The sequence below is a fragment of the Chrysochloris asiatica genome, unplaced genomic scaffold (genome assembly GCF_000296735.1).
Source record: "Chrysochloris asiatica unplaced genomic scaffold, ChrAsi1.0 scaffold00026, whole genome shotgun sequence".
Lineage (NCBI taxonomy): Eukaryota > Metazoa > Chordata > Mammalia > Afrosoricida > Chrysochloridae > Chrysochloris > Chrysochloris asiatica.
This window is the reverse complement of record NW_006408544.1, coordinates 17,188,302-17,210,042: the sequence shown is the minus strand read 5'-3', so window position 1 is coordinate 17,210,042 and position 21,741 is coordinate 17,188,302. Positions and strand designations below refer to the sequence as shown.

Genomic DNA, 21,741 nt, shown 5'->3' with positions numbered 1-21,741 from the left:
GGGGCTAGAAGGTGTCCAGTGAAAGAGGCTTCCTGTGGAGTCTTATATTGCATAAGAGCATAGGTGGAATCCAGAACCCCATCCAGAATCATCTGACATAGGAAATTTCCACTGTAAAGGATGAGTAGAGCAGCCTGGAGCAGCCAGAGGAAAAGAAGATGCTTCATGAAAGAATGACTGGCAGGAAAAATCAGAAACAATAACAGCAGTCTGATTGATTACTATAAGAACAAGTAAGCTGTTCACCCTGGAGCCATCAGGACAAGTGATTGGGACCCCTCAGAGCAAACTCTCTTCCAGGACTGAGACAAGGGGAATACATGAGCAGGCAAGTGGTCTGGCTGGTGAACACATTGGTCACTGACAAGGGGAAGAGGGGGTTAAAACAGCAATGAAGTTGCAAGCTGAGTTAAACCACATACATTAGACCCCTGTATACCCATGTGGAGACCTGGATGGGCAGCAATATGGCAAGACCTGGGGACTCCTGGTTCCAGAGGCAGTGACATGACCACAGAGGACTAGAATGGGGAGTGGAGCATCCAGCTGATATGAAGTGAGGGGAGATGCACAAGAGCACCCATACTTGCAGATAGTACCCACTTGACCTGGCTTCCATGGCTGGATGAGCAAAACTCGACTAGAAGAAGAAAGAAGAGGGGGGAAAAAAGAGTAACGTGCTACAATTTGATGAACTTTACCTATATTTATGGATGTAATAGCTCAAAAAAGGAAACAAATCTTTACAGTGAGGATCACTCCCACTCCTTCGGTACACAGGGTTGACAGGGATGGACAATTTAGACACTGGCTACCCAAAATGGAGGGCCTATATGGGCAAGACATGACTGGCTTACAAGCTTCAAGAAGGAGCCTAGTTCCAGACTGGGTGGGGGAAGGTAGTATTTCCACTGAATGATTTCCAATCTGTTGGGACTGGCCTGGTGAAACGAAATGGGGATCAGACTTTTGTGGTACAAAAGTGAATAATTGCCATCAGGACTGACTGTGAGGGTAGGAAATATAGAGGTAGATGTTCTTTGACAAAAGGAAGGGAGTGATTGATTTTGCAGTCCAGGAGCGGAGGTCCCTGGGACCATCAAGTGAGAACAGAGGAGAGTGAGACCCTACCCAGAAAGGCAGAGACACCAAAGATGGAGACAGAGATGATGACCTGGACAGATTTAGTGGCTGGGGACACTGAACTCAGGGAGGGAGAGCGGCTGAGGGCCAGGGGCGGGCCTGAGCGGTGTACCCTTTGGTTATTTGATGATGCATGGAGGGGATTGTAATCATTGCAGTGAAATGAAATGTGATAAAATAAAGGTAAAACTGATATTCTTCCATGTAAACCTCACAATAAAATCTTATATAAAAAAGACAAAACAGTATGGTGCTTCCTCAGAAAACTGGAAATAGAAATACTGTATGATCCAGCATTTCTCTACTTGATAGTATATCTTCAAGAAATACGAGCCATAACACAAATAAATATATGCACAGCAGTGGTCATAGCAGAAGTATTCACAATAGCAAAAAGATGGAGACAGCCTAAGTGCCCATCAGTGGAGGAATGGATAAACAAACTGTTGTACATACACACAATGGAATTTTATAATACCATGAAGAATAACAAGGAATCTGCAAGCTACCACATAACATGGATGAACCTTGAGGATATTATGCTGAGTGAAATTAGTCAGTCACAAAAGGACAAATATTGCACAAGACCATTATTGTAAAAGCTTAAGAAAGGAAACCCATACTAAAAGGGAAAAAAACAACAAAAATTCTTTGCTGGTTGCTGATGGGGGTAGGGTAAGGAAACTTGGGGGAGGTGAAGGGAGGCGATGGTAGAGCACAGGGTTGGAACAGACACATCATAGTTAGGGTGTTGGGGAGGACAGTACATAAGAGGGGGAGTGATGGAAGAACAAGATAGATAAGGGAACACTGAGGTTTGCATGGCGGGTGCTAAATGGGACAGAGGTAAATGATGATGCATGCATAACCTTTGAATAACAGGGCTCTGTGATACAGTGATCAAAGCATAGTCTGAAGAGTGGAAATAATACTAAGAGGCTTGACTCTCTTAAGCATTTTGGTTTCCCTTGCTTACTATTGTAAAATAGACACTTGGGTGGAATAGAAAGAAATGTTGGGAAACATGACTCCAGAAAGCTTGTAAGCTCGTCTTCAGCCTGTAACTGATTAGAATACCTAAAAGGGGTTCTAGAACTTGCCCAGTGAAATAGGCCTCTTGCAGAGCCTTTGCAGTGTTTAGGACCTTAGGTGGAATCCTGAGCTCCACCCAGAACCTTCAGAGGTGGGCCATTTCCACTAGAAAGGACAAGCAGACCAGCCTGGAACTCTTAGAGCAACAGAAGATATATATTCAAAGAAAGATCAGCAGGAAAGAAAACCAAAACAAAATGGCAGTATGATTGGCTACTGTAAGAACAAGCTAAGTTGTTCACTGGAAAGCTGTCAAGGCAAGCAGTCAAGTCCCTTTAGAACAAACCCCCATCTTAAGACTGAAACTCAAAGGGAACCCATGAGCAGGCATGTAAGCTTGCTGGTGACCCTATTAATAGGTCTACTGTTGAGTGGAAGAGTAGGAAAGGCAGCAATGAAGAAATGGGCTGAGTTCAACCGTAGTCTATTGACTCCCATTGACCTGGAGATGAGAGAGAGAAGAGGAATGGCTGGTTGGTCCAAAGTGTGGGGAGACCTGGGGACAGCTGATCCCATGGATAAGGACATAGCCACGGAGGCCTAGAGCTGATAGTGAAGCAACCAGCTGATATGAAGTGAGGGGAGATGCACAGGAACACCCAAACTTGCAGATAGTACCCATTTGATTTAGCCTTGATGACTTGATAATTAGAACTTGAATAGAGGAAGATTAAAACAAAACAATTTTTGATAAAATGAGGGTAAATTCCTACAATTTGATGAACTTGACCTATACTCCTGGAGATAGTAGCTCAAAATACCAACAGAGAGGGAAGGAGTCTTCACATCATGCATCATGCATCTACCTCTGTATACAGGGTAGATAGGGACAGGCAATTTAGACATTGTCTACCTAAAATGAGGGGGCAGTAAAGGCACAAAGTGGCTTAGGAGGTTTCAAGAAGAAGTTTAGTTTCAGAGTGTGGAGGGGAAGATAGAGACCCCACTGAATAGTTATGGTGAATAGAGATTGGGATATGATTCTTACGATTCAGTAGTGAGTTAATTATTATCATGACTAATTATGACTGTCACAATTGTAAAGGTAGAAGTTTTATAACAAAAACATGGGAGTAGTTACTGTACAGTCCAGAAACAGAAGACTCTAGGACTATCGGGGGATAAGAGCATGAGCAGAATGCAGGACCCTTTCCAGAGAAGCAGCGTCACCAGAGATGGAGGCAGAGATAGGAACATGGAGAGAGGGAGCAGCTGATGACTCTAGATTCATGGAAAGAGAGGGACTGAGAGTTCGTGGCCAGGAGGCAGGCTTGCAGAATGTGCACTTTGGTGGTTTAGATTATTATATATGCCTGAGTGTTAAAAATAAATTTAAAAAGCTTTCATGAATAGAGAGAAATACTGTTAACTGATGGTACGTGGAGGGGATTTCATTTAAATGTCCAAAGGGCACATTCTGCCAGCCAACTTCTGCCCACAGGCATACTGCATTTTTCAGTCCATGGGCCTATAGCCCACAACTGCTCTCTATCCGTGCCACTGCCTCTTTAGCAGCTTTTTGAGATAAAATTGTCTGCATTTGTATTTATTCTTTCAGTCATTTTTTTAAAATCTCAGTATGGACTCATGGATATGTATTTTATGACTTGAATTATAATCTGGCACTTTTTATATTTTTTTGCTCAAATTTTTCTAGCTTTGGCCATTGGGAGCTCTTTTATCATGCTCCTGTGTCTCTTTGACATACTCTTATCAATGTGTTCTTGTTGTTTTAGCTGTTCCTTACTTTTTTACAGTGTAAAATGTTCTAGCTAATCTTGTATATTTCCCACCCCAGTCCTAGAATTAGCCATTTCTCTTTCCAAGGATCCCTGGTTCCTTTTATTGGAGAATAACATTAGAAACAAAGATGTGGGTTTTTATTGTCTTTTTTGCTGTGGGTACAGTTACATCTTGTCCCTCTCAACTGACAAAGAAAGTATATATTAATCCCTTCTCTCTACAGTTAGTTGATGTCCTGCAAACATCCAGCTAACATACTTACTTGGTGGCACACAACCACCACCATCACCTGGCTTTGTTGTTGTTGTTAAGTGCTGTCAAGTTGGTTCCGACCCATAGCGACCCTGTACAGGGTTTCCGAGGCTGTAAATCTTTATGGGAGCAGAATGCCTTGTCTTTCTCCCTCAGAGCGGCTGGTGGTTTCGAACTGCTGGCCTTAAGGTTTGCAGCCTGATTTGTAACCACTACGCTACCATAGCTACTTATGCATTGGAGTCTTTTCCAACTCATAATGACCCAGTGTAGGGTTTCTGAGGCTGTAAATTTTTATGGGAGTATAAAGCCTCATTATCATCCCCTCGAGTACCTGGTAGATTTGAATTACTGACCTACAATTAGCAGTTTGAACTCTACTACACTACCTGGGCTCCTTCTGTAAATCCTATTATATTAAATTCAGGATACATACAATGTATAAATTGGTACTAGTTGCAATGTGTATCAAAATACTGTTATTATTACTGTTTCATCTTAAAGATGTTTTAACACATAGAAGTATTTAATTTTTTGTGCATAAAATGCCACAGTATGCTAAGGTAAACATTTCACTAACTGATGTTAGACATGAACCATACTTAACTCTTTCAATTTATGTATAAATTCCATTTACAGATTTAGGAACAGAACTCATTTGTAATTTGTGGACTACATATGCACATATTTGTAAATACTTCTATACATAACCATTTGTATCTGTTTTATATATAATACAAGTTTATACTATTATCTCCAGCTCTTTAACAAGCTATTATATGTGTAAGGATCATTCTGGCTTTTGCCTTTACTTAAGTTGTAAACTCCCACTCCAATTGTGAGAAACCTGACTTTCACCATCTGCCATCTGTTTACTTTTTTCATTTTGTATACATGTATAGTAGTATTAGAATGTCAATTGGAATTTCATGGAAAACAACTTCATCTACTATTGTTACTGTTGTTAATAGTACTTATGTGCAGTTCCTTTTACATTTAATCTTCAGTTTTTTCCAAAGTTACTTAAAGAAGCATCTTTCCCCCCACTCTTTGTATGAAATTATTTCGTACATTTGCAATACAATTAGACTCTGTTCTCTATTCTGAATTATATTCTGGGATCCCCAGACTTAAAATTTTTTTTTTTTATTTGCGCACATTGAGGTTCATTCTTTGTGCCGCAAAGTTTTTGTTGGCTTTGACAAGGGCATTTGTTATGTGTCCACCATTATAGTATCATACAAAATAGCTGTATACCTTAAAAAACAAATCCCCAGTGCTTTTAGTTAGCCATTCCTTCTCCTCCTGAGCCCTTGGCAAACACTGATACTACATTTATTATTTTTTTTAATGTGAATGTTCATTTATTTCATTACAACAGATTCTTAGTAAATCACTGCCTTGTTCCCATTACAGTATTAACTCTTGGTCCTTGGGGTGAAAAGATTTTTGTTCTTAACAACTATACAGTCTTGTTTGGAAAAATAAGTTGAAAATAAATGAAAAAAGCTGGAAAATGAAACAGTATGAAATGAGGTGCTATAATATGGCAAGAGCAGTTTGGAGAACTAAAACACTTCATTTAAGGAAAGCTCATTGAAGGCCGTAGTTAGGCAAAGCAGGTTTTAGGTAAGATGTGAATGCTGACCAGGCATTTGAAGGAACTGTAAGATTTGAATGTAAAAATACAGGTATAACCTTATCAAGAAGAATTAAACTGTCAAGGTAATGGAGGAGAGTGAATTATATGAATAAAAGAACTTGAAGTGGTATATGTTGGTATTTGTAGGGTAATGATTGAGTGAAATGTACATAATTATAGCAAATTATTTTATTCTATTTCCCAAGTAACATTCATGGTTTTAAAATCAGATAATTCAATAAATAATGAAGAAACTATATGTAAAATTTTCAGGTTAGGAAATTTAAGAAGTTTTTAGATTCTGTTTTTCTTACTCTTTTTTTTTTTTTTTTTTTTCTTAAGATGAGTTATCACCACCTTTCTCCGAACAACACAACAGGGAACAAATTTTAATTGGTTTGGAAAAGTTTATTCAAAAGGAATTTGATGGTATGTCAAGCTAAAAAATGATTGATATGGTTATTGTAGTCCCTGGTCTTCTTTTTCATTCATTTATTTAAAAATATGTTTATTGAATGTTATGCGTTAGATACTGTTCTAGGTGCTGGGGATACAGTGCTAATAAGAGATATGAAACCTATTCTTTGGAAGCGTACATTCCAAAGGAAGAGTCGACTAGACTAACACAGGTAGTCAACTAACACATAACCATGTCAAGTACTATGAACAAAAGTCCTGGTGTGGATTCCTGTTGTGTGCTATAGGATAAGCACTGGACTTCTGGCCATAAGGTTGGTGGTTCAAACCCATTCGTCATTCCTCATAAACTACACAGGGTCACTGTGAATTGGAACTGACTTGACAGTACTTAACAACAACAACATGAAGAAAAGTACAAAAGATAAGGGCTCAAAAGTTGATGGAGTGTTGGGCAGGTCTTCTTGACAAGGTTAAGTTTGAGCAGAGCCCTGAATGGCATGTGACTGTCCAATGGAAGCATATTCTAGGGAGAAAAAATAGCAATGATAAAGACCCCAAGACTCTATTATTCTTGGTATGTTTGAAGAATGGTTACTGGAGTGTGGTTTAAGCAAGTAAAAGAGTAGTAGAAAGATAGGGTCAGAGAGATTTTGATTGGCTCATTAGGGCTTTAGGAAAGATGGTATAAATGTTTCAGATTTTATTCTGAGTGTCTAATGAGCGATTTTTGAAGGGTGTTTTTGTTTGTTTGTTCTTTTGCAGATAAGTGACATGATTTGATAGAATAAAGGATAGGGCCATAAGAGTAGAAAGAAGCAGAATATTTAATAGACTGTTACATAAGCCCAGGTGAAATATAGTAGTGGTTTGGACTAGAGTAGTTTTGGGAGTTTTAGAGAATTGATCAGGTTTAGGATATACACTAGGGCTTTGAAAAGTTCATTAAGAAATGAAAAGATACTGGAAATTTCTGTGGACTTTTTGAAGCCCGCTTGTTATTTTGAAGGTAGAATCAAGAGGACTTGTAAATATACTACATGTGAGAAGTGGGAAAAGAAAGGAAGGAGGAGTAAGGGTGGTTTCAAGGGTTTTAAACTTGGTACTTGAATGGTACTATTATAAGAGATGGCAAATATAGTAGAAGGAGGTTTGGGCATGGTGGAGAATTGAGTTCTATGGTCAGGTGTTTTAGAAAAAGATAAACAGTTGATTTATAATCAGAATGAGTTTCTTCTTCTAAAAGGTGATCTATATGTGCTAAAACTTTCATTTAAAAAAAAATTGCTTGTATATACAGGGTGGACTTCAACAAGTTTGTGGGAAAATTCTGTATGTTTGTATTCCATTTTCCCACTAACTTTTTCCATTCATAATGTATTGACCAAATCTAAGTCCTATTATATTGAAATCAAGATCATTTTTATTTACTGGTGAACATAGCTTTTTATTTGCTTTACATTTTTTTGTGAAAATTTTAAGTAGACATCAGACTGGGTGAGAAAACTCAATTTTAAAAATAAAGAATTTGTTATATCCAAATGTGTACTTAAGAATTAATAGCAAAAATTCATTTCTTTTAATCACAACTTGTTTGAAACTGTTACTGAATGACTATCATAACTTATGTCAAAGTGAATTGACCAGTCATTTTTTTAAATTGAGGTTGTGATTGTGTGCTTTCAAGTCAGGTATAATTCATAGTGACTCTATAGATTAGCACAGACCTGCCCCATAGAATTTCCTATGCTATAATCTTTACGGAAGCATATTGCCAGGTCTTTTCTTCTGGGGAGCCATAAGGTGCATTTGCATCATTAATCTTTAAGTTAGTACCCAAGTACCCAGCTATAGAGCCACAACAGCTCCTGATAACTCATGTGTGAGAGAAGTTATCCTGTGTACTAAGGGGATGTTTGTAAAATTATTTTAATTGTGCCTTAAGAGGTGAGTTTCCAAATGTTGATCTTTACTATTCGTAGTGATACTGAGAAAAAGTAGATTGCTTTAAAAATAAATAAATAAATAAAATCCATGCTGTCACATTAATTCCAACAGAATGAGTGACCTTATAGGACAGAGTAGAACTGTCCCTGTAGGGTTTCCATGGCTATAATCCTATATAACAATTGTGAGAATGATGCAGGACCGAGCAATGTTTCGTTCTGTTGTACGGACTCGATGGTACCTAACAATAACAACAATCTTTACAAAAGCAGACTGCTACATCTTTTTCTTACAGGGAGCTGGTGATTTCAAACCACCCACCTTGTGATTAACAACTGAGCGCTCAATGACTGTGCTCCTTCGATCAATTTAAGAGATAATTAGGTTAAAATGGGCCAAAGCCTTGGTTACTGCTTGCATGTGGAGGTTAAGAAGAGAGGAGTTAAGGGACAGCACCCATATTTCAGACAGCTTAATAAATGATGGTGCTATTTACTGAGAATTCCAAAAACACAAAAAACAGTTGCCCTTGAGTCAATTTCTAACTATGGCAACCCCATGTGTACAGAATAGAGTTGTACTCTATAGGGTTTCTATGGCTGTGACCATTTGGAAGCAGACTAGTCTTTCTTCAAAGGTGCCTCTAGGTCAGCAGGAATCTCCAACTTTTTAGCTATTAGTTGGGTGCTTAACTATTTGAACTATTCAGGGACTCCTGGTTGGGTTTCAGGGGAAGTTGCTTAGTGTTTTTGCATGGTTGAATTAGTTTATTATGTGTGTGGAACAGTGAAAAAGGTAGTTAGATAACATGGATATAGAAATTTAGGCAAAATATCTAAACTTGAAATGGGTATTTTGGAATTGCTACTGTATCTCCATTGGTAGGTAGTTTAAACCATAGAAGTGGGCATGACCATGTTGTTTTACATCATTAGTAAATAATAGTAAGCTCCTCTTTCCTACCAGTTATAAGACTTTTGACTTTTGCTTTCCTTGACTTAGAAAAGGCAAGATTGTGCTTATTTGGCTCTTCTAAGAATGGATTTGGATTTCGTGATAGTGATCTGGATATATGTATGACCTTGGAAGGCCACGAAAATGCAGAGGTAAGAGTATATGAAGAGAGATGTGGAACTTTATTTTATTCTAACAATGAATCTATTTTCAGTACTTTATGTAATACTAGGAATCATTGGTGTGGCACTTGTAGGATAAAGCATTAGACCACAAGTTCGGTGTGAACTACAAGGTCGGTGGTTCAAACTGACCAGCCGCTCCTTGGAAACGTTGTACAATTGGAACTGACTCGACAGCATTTAACAACAAGAACAATAACAATGTAATACTACTAGAATGTGAAGGAACTTCAAAATGTTCATGGAAAAATTCCATATATGATCTTTCAATTCCACTTTCCATGAACTTTTTGAAGCCCCCTCATATGGATGATGTCATTCTTTGTATCAGTATACTAATAGCAGTCTTTGAAATGTGAAAGCATTAGCATATTCAATTTGGAAGACATTAAATTGTTAAAGTGAGTGAGTGTACTCTTTCCACGATTTTATAATGTAAAAGTCATGTCACTAAAATTAACAGATGTTTTCTGCTGAATTTTGGAAAAAAGTTGTTACACCAGAGTTGGAGTTTTTTCATTAGAACAAATGAGAAATTAATGCTTTAGTTTGGTTATAAACACTAATCTCAAATACTCTATCTTTTTTTATATCTTCTATTATATGATACTATTGTATAACCATAAAGGGAAAATGTAGTGGCCATCTAATTTATAAATGGTTGATATTCTAAAAGGTAATTATGATTTGGAGATAGTTAGGGCACATTTTTTTCATTAGAAGCAATGTTATAAATGATATATTTACATGATAGCTGTAAGAAGCTCAGTTTGGGTGAAGAGGGGAACTAACATTTATTGAGTTCCCCAGTATACATTTTTTTACATACATTATCTCACTTCATTCTTACAATCACTTTCGAGGTAGGTATTATTTCCCCCATTTTACAGATGAGGAAACTGAGGCTTTGAGAGATAAACTGACTTGCCCAAGTTCACACAGCTAGTAAGTGTTGGAGCCGGGATTCGTACCCAGGTCTGTCTGACTCCAGAGCCCATGCTCTTTCCATTCATTATTCTCACTGCCTCTCTGTAATTTATTTAACCCATAATGTAGCTGAAATATAGTACTAATAGTACTGTAGAACCTAACCAATACTTTCTGCAATGGAAAACTTTCTGAGCTCCACTGTGAGATGCCAGGAGCCGACCTTTCCCCAGTACAGTCTCAGCCATGAGTGGGTTGTACCAGGCCTCTGCAATGGGAAAGAGATTATTCAGGATCCAGTAGAGAAAGGGACTGATGGGACAGGAAAGAAATGTCCTAGACCTCTGCTAATAGCAAATAGAAAAGGAGTGTGTCCCTGTAATTGCTCGGTCCTTTCCTAGCTAGCTATAGGTTTCTCCCGCTGTCCGAAAGTGGATCTTTCCCATTAAAATCTTTTGTAAGCCAAAATGATGTAAATTGGAAAGGTAATTACCATTGATTTATATGGGAAATTTTTTTTACCATTTGCAATACCCCCCCAAAATAAAATAACCTCATACCAAATAGCACATAGAACCTAAAATGACACTGACATATCATGCTCACAGTCACATTTCAAAGGTGTGGCAGCTTTATGCTAAAGTGCAGAGTGTAGTTCCCAAGGACGGAGCTTAAAGATGCCACTCCTCCTGTACCTTGGGTATGGTTGTTGTTGTCATGTGCCTTGGAGTCAGTTCCGACACATAGTGAACCATGCGCAGGGTTTCCAAGGCTGTAAATCTTTACGGGAGCAGAAAAACCTCATCTTTCTCCCACAAAACAGCTGGTAGTTTTGAACTGCTGACCTTGAGGTTACCAGCCCAATTCATAACCACTACACTACCAGAGTTCCTGCCTCTATAAAGGCTAAACTAACATTGAATTCTAGTTTTGCTTTTCAACTTATTTCATGAAAGCTGAACTTGTCTTCAGATTTCTTGTGTAGGTCTTTGGTAAAAGCAAAGTGGCATAAAGGAAACTTTCGAAAAGCGGGGGATACCTATTGGTATTAATGTTGCAAAGTTAGGTACTGCTTGCAAGATTGGGGTGAGACCAAGCTTCTGGCATCTGTAGTGGTGTCAGTGTAGCCTCTGTTGCATTGTAAAAGAATTCAGCAGATTAGTGTACCTGTGCATTTCTGAAATAGTTCTTTAGAAATGGCGGTTTTTAAATTATTAGACCTGGGATAAGGTGGCAGTGATGTCTGTTAGAGCCTTATTTCTAGCTCTGAGAAATTGCTTCTGGTTTTAACGAACATCATCTTGTTCTACAAAGAAAGTGAAAAGTTGCAAATGTTTTCTTTGTTCTCCTTAGTTAACTTTTACTTAGTGCCATCTTCTGGAAAGAGGTGGCCCTCTCTTCACTTTGAAGAGCAAGAATTGAGAGAATAGGAGAATAGGTAAAAATACATTTTTGTACCCGGGGTGAAGGTGGTAAATCTTCTTTGTAAAATTTAATAATCAAGACTTGTAATCATAAAAGGTTTGTATATTATTATCTGTGCCATTCATTTTGACATTTAAACAGTAAAAAAAACAAAAACAAAAACTTTTATTTTCATTTAAATTATACATAAGTAAACTGGGGTTTACTTTAATTTAACATATATTGTATACCTTGAAATCACCCAGGTTAGGCTGCAGTGGGGATTTTGTACCTCTCTTGTAGCTACAAAACTGTCTAAATTGCTATCTTGTGGCTAAAAAGACTATGTAAGAGATATACAAAAGTGATTTTAATAATAACTAGAGATTTGATCTATATAGTCTTTACCTTAAATCAGAAAATTCACATTGCCATTATTCTCCCTTTTGCCTGTATTTTGATTGTCATTACCATATCAGCTCTGCTGGTTCTGTGGTGGTTTTTAAAAAGTAATGCTTTTGCAGAAGTAAGAATTGTCTCTATGGGTTGGAACCGACTCGACGGCACTTAACAAAAACAACAAGTAATAATAAGGGGCTCCTGGTGTGGCATTGTAGGATCAGCACTGGACTGTGAATCACAAAGTTTGTGGTTCAAACCCACCAGCTGCTCCTCAGAAACCGTATACAGGGTTGCTGTGAGTCGGAACCAACTTGACGACACTTCATAACAACAACAGTAATGATGAGATTATCTTTCTTTTCCTCATCACCATGTTAATGAATAGCTCACAAATTTTAAGTGCTAACTTTTTGCCAGGCATGCTGCTGAATGCTTTATTTGTCCCATATAATTATCCTAACAACTGTATATAGGGTAAGAGTTTATGAATTTATTGTGATTTTATAGAAAAGTCTTATGTGGCTTAGCTGGATTAAGGATTTCATTATAGAGTCACACAACTAGTGAATTATAGTTCAAAATTAGAATCCAGGTTTGTTTAACTTAAGAGCTTTTGCTCTTAATCACTGTAATGTTTTGTCTTCAAAACCATCTCTAGCTATTTGTTCACACATTGAAAATTATTCTCCTCTCTTTGTGCTTCTCAAATTTTAATGTGTGTATGAATTTCCCAGGGATCTTGTTAAAGGCAGATTGTGTTTCATGAGATTTAGGGTCGGGTCTAAGATTATGCAGTTTTATCAAGTTTCCAGATAATACTGATACTGTGGGTCTCTGGACCACATACTTTGAGTGAAAGAAAGGCAGTGGAGCTTTATGACTGGAAATTTAAAATATGAATATTGAATGACTAGATTAAAGTACAATTTACACAAGGTCAGGTTGAGTCAGACAAACTATTTTAAATTCATTATATCTTTCTTTTGTTTTTTAGAAGTTAAATTCTAAGGACATAATTGAAAATTTGGCAAAAATTCTTAAGAGACATCCAGGTATGAATTTTTAATTATAGCTTAAAGTAAAAGGAGGTCTTTTTTAGCATTATGAAAATTATTTAACTGACCGATTTCTTTTTTTAATTAGGTTTAAGAAATATTTTGCCTATAACTACTGCCAAAGTGCCTATAGTAAAATTTGAACACAGACGAAGTGGTTTAGAAGGCGATATCAGTTTATATAATACACTGGTAAGTTTCTCATTCTGAATAGGTCAAATATGCTTAAACACTTAATCATTTTTAAAGTTTGCAGATGACTGACTGTACCTTTATATTTATAAGTTTCAATTGTGAGTGGTGGTGGTAGTGTTAGCTGTCGTCGAGTCAGTTCCAATTCATATAGAGACCCTATGTACAACAGAATGAAACATTACTACTAGTTCAGTGTTTTCCTCACAGTCGTTACTATATTCAAGACCAATGTGTCTGTCCATCTTGTTGAGGGTCTTATTTTTTCATGGACACTCTCTCTGCTTTACCAAGCACTATGTTCTTTAGGGACTGGTCCCTTTCTGATACCATATCTAAAATACCTGAAATGAAATCTCGCTATCTTCGCTTCTAAGGAGCATTCTAGCGGTACTTCTTCCAAGGCTGATTTTTTTTCCTTTGGCAGTCCATGGTACATTCAGTATTGTTTGTTAATTCCATAATAGAAAGGCATACATTTTTCTCTCTTCTTCCTTATTCATTGTCCAGTTTTCGCATGCACATGAGGTAATTTAAAAAAACATAGCTTGGATCATACACACCTTAGTCCTCAAAGTACATATGTGATTTTTAACACTATCAAGAGGTCTTTTGCAGCAGATTTACCTAATGCAGTATGTCATTTGATTTGACTGCTGCTTCTAATGGCATTAGCTGTGGATCCAAGTAAAATGATTTCCTTAATAACTTGAATCTTTTCTCCAATTTCATGATGTTGCTTATTGGTCTGGTTGTGAGGATTTTATTTCTCTATGTTGAGGTGTAATCCATACTGAAGGCTCTTCATCAGTAGGTACTTCAAAGTTCTTTTCACTTTCAGCTAGCCAAGGCTATATCATTTGCATATCACATGTTATCTTCCAATCCTGTTGCTGTGTTCTTCCTTAAGTATTTTTCTTAGTACTGTTGGATGTAAGCTGTACTAAGAAAAAAAATTAACCATTTTGCTATTTCCTACAGGTTGTTTGTTTGAATTTCCTACAGTTTTTGTTTGAATTGTTTATAGATATTTAGTTTTAGTTTTATGCACACTCTTTAATGTGTATTGTATCTTTTTATCTTATTTGTAAATTTAAATCTGAAGTGCTTTCAAATATGTAAAAATTTTTTTAGGCTCAACATAACACAAGAATGCTAGCTACTTATGCAGCTATTGACCCAAGAGTGCAGTATTTGGGATATACTATGAAAGTGTTCGCTAAGGTATTTATGAAAAAGTTTATTATTTGATTTGTTATAAAATGCCCATGTGTAGTTAAAGTGAAACATAGTATTGTCAAATTTGTGAAAATTATCTCATCTTTATTTACCTGACTTAAATACTGAGTTTAATTTATACCAGTTAGAGAATGGTACTTTTTAGTCTTTTTCCTATCTATGCTCTATTCATAGGTGTAACACATTAATAAATGTATCATTAGTGAAATTTCTCAACACAAAAATGATTTTAAACTCGAAGCATTGGGATTGACCTACCATCCTAGTTAAGAATCTCTGGGTTAGAAAATGTATTTAGGTTTGCTGTTGTTGTTGTTAAATGCTGTGGAGTAATTTCTGAGAAACTGTATAGGGTTTCTGAGGATCGGCTGGTGAGTTTGAACTGCTGTACTTGCAGTTGAAACAGACCTTGTGGTCTGATGCTTAACCTGTAGCTTGACTGTGGTAAATATTTCTGGCCAAGGAAATAACGCAAAGCCATATCAATAAAAGCTATGCTTCTCATGTTATAATACTTAGCATATTTTATTTTTTGCCAGAAGTATAAACTCTGTATCCCTTGTTCAAGGCAATATCTATTTTATGGTAACTGCTCACGAAAATTTGTTGAATGAATGTGTTATTTAATAAAGGAATTTTAATAGGGAAATGACTTGGTTATATTTTCATTTCATAATGTTCCCTTTTCCATCTGGGAGGCTTATTTGTTTAGATATTCTTGAACACATCCTATGGACAAGAGAGCATCTTAAGGAGACAAAACCATTCAGACATAGTACAAATCAGACTGGAGATGACTACTTTTCTAGATTCATTTCACAAAATAACTCTAACATGGTGATTTTGTAAATGGAATTTTAGTAATGAAAACAAGTCATTCGTGCCAGCAGTTACTCTTATCTCTTTATATACAGATAGCAATTGACTCTGTAGTCAGTGGGGAAAGTCTGACATTTCTTACAGGATTTTATTTGTAATAAAAAATTTTATAGAATAACCAATGTATTCATGTCAGAATTCATAAGATCTAACGGGATTTATGTGAAAATTCTCCCATGTATGCCATCTGTCTTCTAGTAAACCAGTGCCGCTTGCTAGAGGCAACCAATGTTAAGTTCCTCTTGTGTCTTCCTAGAAATAATATTATAACAGTACATGTGTATTTCCCTCTTTTTAATCAAGTGTAAACCCACTATAAATGTTGCTCTTCACTTTGCTTTTTCCATTTAGCAGTAGATCTGAAAAGCTTCCTTGTTCTTTTAAAAATATTATTCCATTACGTGTATATTCCACAATTCTATAAACCTTTGCGTTACAGATGGATCTTGTGTCTGATGGGTTTTTGCTGTTCTAGCAATGCTGCAGTGAAAAGTTGTGCAGCCATTTCACATGTTTTCTGGTATACTTACAATATAAAGTTTTAGAGCAGAATTAGGAAATTAAAGGGGACATGTGCTTTTCTAAATTTTTATATTACCAAACTATTCTTTATAGCGTTTGTATCAACTTATATGCTCTTCTGTAATGTATGACAGTGCTGTGTTCCCATACCATCTATAATAGTTTGTTATTACACTTTTGAAAATTTGCCAATCTGGTGACTTTTAAAAAATGTATCTCAGATCAGTCAATGCTTCTGTGTTTAATGACAATTTCAAGTTCTATTTCCAATCATTATATTTCTTCAGCGATGTGACATTGGAGATGCTTCTAGAGGAAGTTTATCTTCATATGCATATATCCTCATGGTGCTGTACTTTCTGCAGCAGAGAAAACCACCTGTTATCCCAGTTTTACAAGAGGTAGGTTTTTAAGAAAACCATGAAGTTTCTTGTACAAACAGTAGGTCTAAGCATAGTATATCTTGCTCAGTTTATTATATGAAGAATTTTCCATCATGAACATCCTAAGTTTTTCCCCCGTTAATCATATAATCAAATATGAGAAATATTTTTTAAAAATTGTATTATATGGGAAAATATAGACTATTAGAGAAGATTAGATTAACAGAACCTTTGAATATCTTTTTTTCTTTTTAATGTTTTTGTGTTCCAGTCTTTAAATACTACAAGTAGTTACGGAATTTTTGTAATTCCAGCCATTGACTCATATTTCTAAACTTGTATATATTTTAGTTTTTCAGATGAAAATATATAAACTTCTCTCCAGAGTATGGTTTGTTGTTGTTGTTGTTGTTAAGTGCCATCGAGTCGGTTCCGACCCATAGCGACCCTGTAACAGGGTTTCCGAGGGTATAAATCTTTACGGGAGTAGAAAGCCTTATCTTTCTCCCGCGGAGCGGCTGGTAGTTTCGAACCGCTAACCTTAAGGTTCACAGCCCGATTCGTAACCACTGCGCTACCAGAGCATGGTTACTGCCCTGAAAATGAAGCTTGATTTATTCTTGTGTATACTTTGCTTGAAGAGCCCTATTGATGAAATGTTAAGTGCTTGGCTGCTAACTGAAATGTTGGTGGCTTGAATCCATGCAGTGGTTTTGTAGAAGACAAAGAGATCTGCTTTCAACAAAGATTTGAACAACTTGTTGCCATCAAATCAATTCCTATTCATAATGACCCTATAAGATAGAGTAGAGCAGCCCCTGATTGTAGGGTTTCCAAGCCTGTAAATCTTTATAGAAGTAAACTACTACATATTTCTCCCACAGAGCAGCTGATGGGTTTTGAAACACTGACTTTTTGGTTAGCAGCCAATTATTTAACCATTGATCCCTAAGAAAGATTACTGCCAGCTTAAGGGGCAGCTCTGTTCTGTCATGTGGGGATGCTTGGCAGCCTGTAACAATAGCAACATAATTTGTTCAACCTTCTGAATTTCTGTTTAGGGCAAACTCAAGGAAATTCTTCCTGGTCTCTGCAAAGTCTTGTTAATTGCATCAAGCATAATAATGTGTAGTGAAAGACAAATGATGCTCATATTTACTCAGAATTGGTGACTTATAGAGTTCCATTTTTTTTAGTTTAATAAGCACAAAGTAATTCTTAATCATTCATCATCAGTTCCTTCTGATTCTTGGCACAGAATGGATTTCCAAGCATTAAGGAGGATCTAGCTCTAATTTCTTAGAAAGGTGCTTATTTTGAGTTAACAAATTTTGTCTAATGAATGCCATGTTGTGTGAACAACGTTCTCTTCCCTCTTTTAAGCAAACAAAAATTTTAAATATCCTTTTCTAGGAGAAAGTTTTAAGTTGCTGGATCCATGTTGAGTGATGTGGTTTTAACAAAGTTGTTCACTGTAAGGTATTTAAAATTTGACATGAATTAAATCACAAATTTGTTTAACCTTTAAATTGGGGGATTTTATGTATAATAGCCTTAGTATTATCGTTGTTGTTGTTAAATGCCTTTGAGTTGGTTCCGATTCATAGTGACCCAAGGAGTGGCTGGTGAGTTTGAACTGCTGACCTTGTAGTTCAAACTGACCTTACGGTCCAGTGCCCACAGTACCACACTAGGACTCCTTAGTATTACCATAGCAGCCATTTATCACTTTGACATAATAATGACATAATAATAATAATGGTCAACAACAATGGGCCACAAATTTTGTTTTCATTTCAGTTTATCTTTGTTCTTTCATTTTAGATGGTTCAAGAGCCCTTGAGACAGTATGGTATATGGAAAGAGCAGGGCATTATATTTGGAGAACTGGTCCTCTTAATTGTGACATTGTAACCTTCAGCAAACTGCCTAACCTCCACCAAGTCTGAATTCCATCAGCCATCAAATGTATTAATAGTATTAGTTTTTCCACTGTTTATATAAGAAATAGAGACAAGAAATGCCATTACATGTAGTAGATACTAAATTTGATGTTCATAAAAGTTGGCTCTTTTTAACTATTATTTTTACTGTTATTGTTATTATTAGTAGCATTATTAACATTATTATGGAAAAATTGGGGTACAATTGCAATAGTCAACTTTCAAGAACTCTCCCATTATCTGCTTAACAGACAGTGATTGATGAAATGACAGTCCATGGGATGTTTTCCATCATAATGAGCTCTGATTATGAGGGGCTTTGTGATACATATGGACTGATGATATATGGATTTTTGCTTCTGGCCTTTTTTGCTTGTCATATGGGACCCTGTTGTCCATTGCTCTGGCATCATATAAGTATTGGTCATTAGCATCGATTAACTGTTATAGGTAAGGATATGTTTAATGAAGCTGATGATCTGTAGTTCCCTTTATGATTGAATTTAGACTTTAAGAGGGTGAGTATTTTTGGTCTTCAATTATCTAACGTTCTTTAGAATCAAAAGGAACGTTTCCTAAGCAAGGAGTGATTTTGCTATATTCTAGAAAATTATAAATAAAAGCAAATTTTCATAAAACTTTTAATTTTTAAAGAGGACTTGGGAGTGTTATTCACACTTACTGCAAACGTCTATATTTTCTTAGCTTATATCAGCTTAAAATATTTTAAATACAATAGTAGACTTAATAAAATATTACAATTAAATAAGGAGATGGCGTACATGGTTACTCTTTGCCAAGAATATGCTAGATTTATTTGGTAACATTTTAGAATTGACGGCAGAGTGGATGATGATTGATGATGAGAGAAAGAGGACGGGAAGATGGGAAGAGGAAAAGAGCAAGAAAATGTTTGTGTATGTGTATGGTATGTTTAAGGGAAAGAGGATAGCAAATAGCACTAGTACTTCCCAGGACTCAAACAGTGAAGCAGACTGGAGAGTTGACATCATGACACATCAGAGTTCATAAGAACAAGCAAAATGAGAGTTTAATCATTCTCCAAAGTATCACAGGTCTATTTATTGTGTTACTGGTCAACATGGTTGGGTTTGAATAATAGTTCTTACTCAAAAATAAGAATTCTTTGAAAGAATCAAGATCTAAAGAATCATTTCAATGCCTGGTAAATAAATAAAACTATACAAAGCATGGAATATCTATAATAGCATCCTAAACTACAAAGGTAAAATTTTATAGGTCAGCCTCTTTTAAAACCTTCACTTCCTTATTAATGGCAGGATCCCATGTCTTTTATTTCAAGTATTAATATTTGTCATTTTCAGACTTTAGTTTTATGAAATGTCAGAACTTAGGATAGATGATTGTCAGTAACTGTTTATTTAAGTTAAGTATACACTTAAAAAATATAACAAAATATTATTTCCTTAAGTCCCTGGGAACTTGAATCTTTATGAAAATATGCTTGCATAGTATATTTATAAGGAGCTCTGGTAGCGTAGTGGTTACGAATCGGGCTGCGAACCTTAAGGTCAGCGGTTCGAAACTACCAGCTGCTCCGCGGGAGAAAGATGAGGCTTTCTACTCCCGTAAAGATTTACACCCTCGGAAACCCTATACAGGGTCGCTGTGGGTCGGAACCGACTCGATGGCACATAACAACAACAACAACAGTATATTTATTCATTAAACAAACATACTGTGGTTATCTACTGCTGCTACTACAGGAGTACCACAAATGGGTGGCTTTGACAGACAAATAATTTTTTCACAGTTTAGGCATACAGAAATCTGGATTTAGGACATCAGCTCTAGGGGGAAGATGTTCTCTTACTGTTGGCTCTTAAAGGAAGATCTTTGGCTCTTCATCTTCTACTTTTGGTTCCTTGAAGATCTTCAAGTGTCTTTGCATTTGTTTTACTCCACCTCTGTTTCTCAATTTGCTTGTTTAATCTCTCTTATTTCTTAAAAGAGATTGATAGTTTAACTGCCTCATTAACATAAGAAAACAACACATTACCAAATGTGATTATAACTATAAGCATGTTGCCATAGAGTAGGTTCCATCACAAGACTTTGTATAGGGGTTCTGGGAGCCCTGGTGTGGCACTGTGGGTTAAATGTCCCAGACTACAAAGCCGTTTGAACTGCAAGGTTGGTGGTTCAAGCTCACCAACTGCTCCTCAGAAACCCTATACAGGGTTACTATGGGTCGGCACCAACTTGATTACACTTAACAACAACAACATAGGGTTTCTGAGGCATTTCTTTGAAGGCTGATGGGTTTGTATTGCTAACCTTGGCTGTTTAGCGTTCTGGAACTTATCCAACAGAGCCACACCAGGACTACAAAAGTCATTGTTAAGTGCCATTAAGTCAATTCCAACTCAGAGCGACCATGTGTAGGCTTTCCAAAAGGGTATGGTGAGTTTCAGTTGTTACTACATTTTTTTTTTTTAATGTTTTATTGTGAATTATGTGATAGTTTACATGAGAGAGCATTAGTTTTATATTCATCCTATTGTATATTGTTTCATTGCCATGGTTACAATTCCCTCCGTGCATCATCAACCAACCAAGGTTATACCCTGCAAGCCTGCCCCCCCCAATAGTCAGCACACAGCCCCTCTCCAGGTCTAAAATCTCCAGCCGCTTCATCTCTCCATGTCATCATCTCTGCCTCCATCTCTGGCATCACTGCTTTTCTGGGTAGGGTCCAGCTCTCGCTCTTCTCCCTTGATGGTCCCAGGGACCTCAGCTCCTAGACTGCAAAGTCAGTCACTCCCCTCCTTGCTTCAAAATGTCTACTTTTACATTTCCAACCCTCACAATCAGTCCTGATAACAATTTTTCACCATTGTATCACAAAAGACATTTGCATTTCCTTTCACCAGCCCTTCCTAGACAGATTGGATACTACTCAGTGGAGATTCTACCTTTCTCCAAGCCCTCTGGATCTAGGTTCCCTCTTGAAAGCTTGTAAGCCAGTCACTTCTTGCCTTTGTAATGCCTCCCACCCCCCATTTTGGATAGCCAGTGTTTAAGTTGCCCATCCCTGTCTACTCTGTGTTTTGAGGGGGTGGGAATGATCCTCACTGTAAATATTTGTTCCCTCTTTTGAGCTACTGCATCCATAGGTGTAGGTCAAGTTCATCAAATTGTATCAGATTATTATTTTTTTTCCTCTTTCTGCTTCTAGTTGAGCTCTGATCATCCAGTCATTGATGCCAGGTCAAGTGGGTGTTCTTGTGCATATGCCCTCTCTTCTTATCAGCTGAACGCTTCACTCTCCACTCTAGTCCTTTGTAGCTATGTCACTGACTCTGGACTCAAGAGTCTCCAGGTCTTCCTACACTGCTGGCCAACCATGTCTCCACCTGGGTTCACAGAACTGTATTGAAC

General features: G+C 36.9%; 1 protein-coding gene across 4 annotated transcripts in view; it reads left to right on the top strand.

Annotated features, from left to right (window-relative positions):
* ZCCHC11 (zinc finger, CCHC domain containing 11) overlaps positions 1 to 21,741 on the top strand; it is a 217,543-nt gene that overhangs the window by 153,643 nt on the left and 42,159 nt on the right. For all 4 annotated transcript variants that reach the window (XM_006839775.1, XM_006839774.1, XM_006839773.1 and 1 more), the window contains 6 exons: positions 6,215 to 6,301; positions 9,239 to 9,342; positions 13,100 to 13,157; positions 13,249 to 13,352; positions 14,487 to 14,576; positions 16,280 to 16,393. In XM_006839775.1, coding sequence (XP_006839838.1) covers positions 6,215 to 6,301; positions 9,239 to 9,342; positions 13,100 to 13,157; positions 13,249 to 13,352; positions 14,487 to 14,576; positions 16,280 to 16,393 — 557 coding nt within the window. The remainder of the gene's footprint in view (positions 1 to 6,214; positions 6,302 to 9,238; positions 9,343 to 13,099; positions 13,158 to 13,248; positions 13,353 to 14,486; positions 14,577 to 16,279; positions 16,394 to 21,741) is intronic.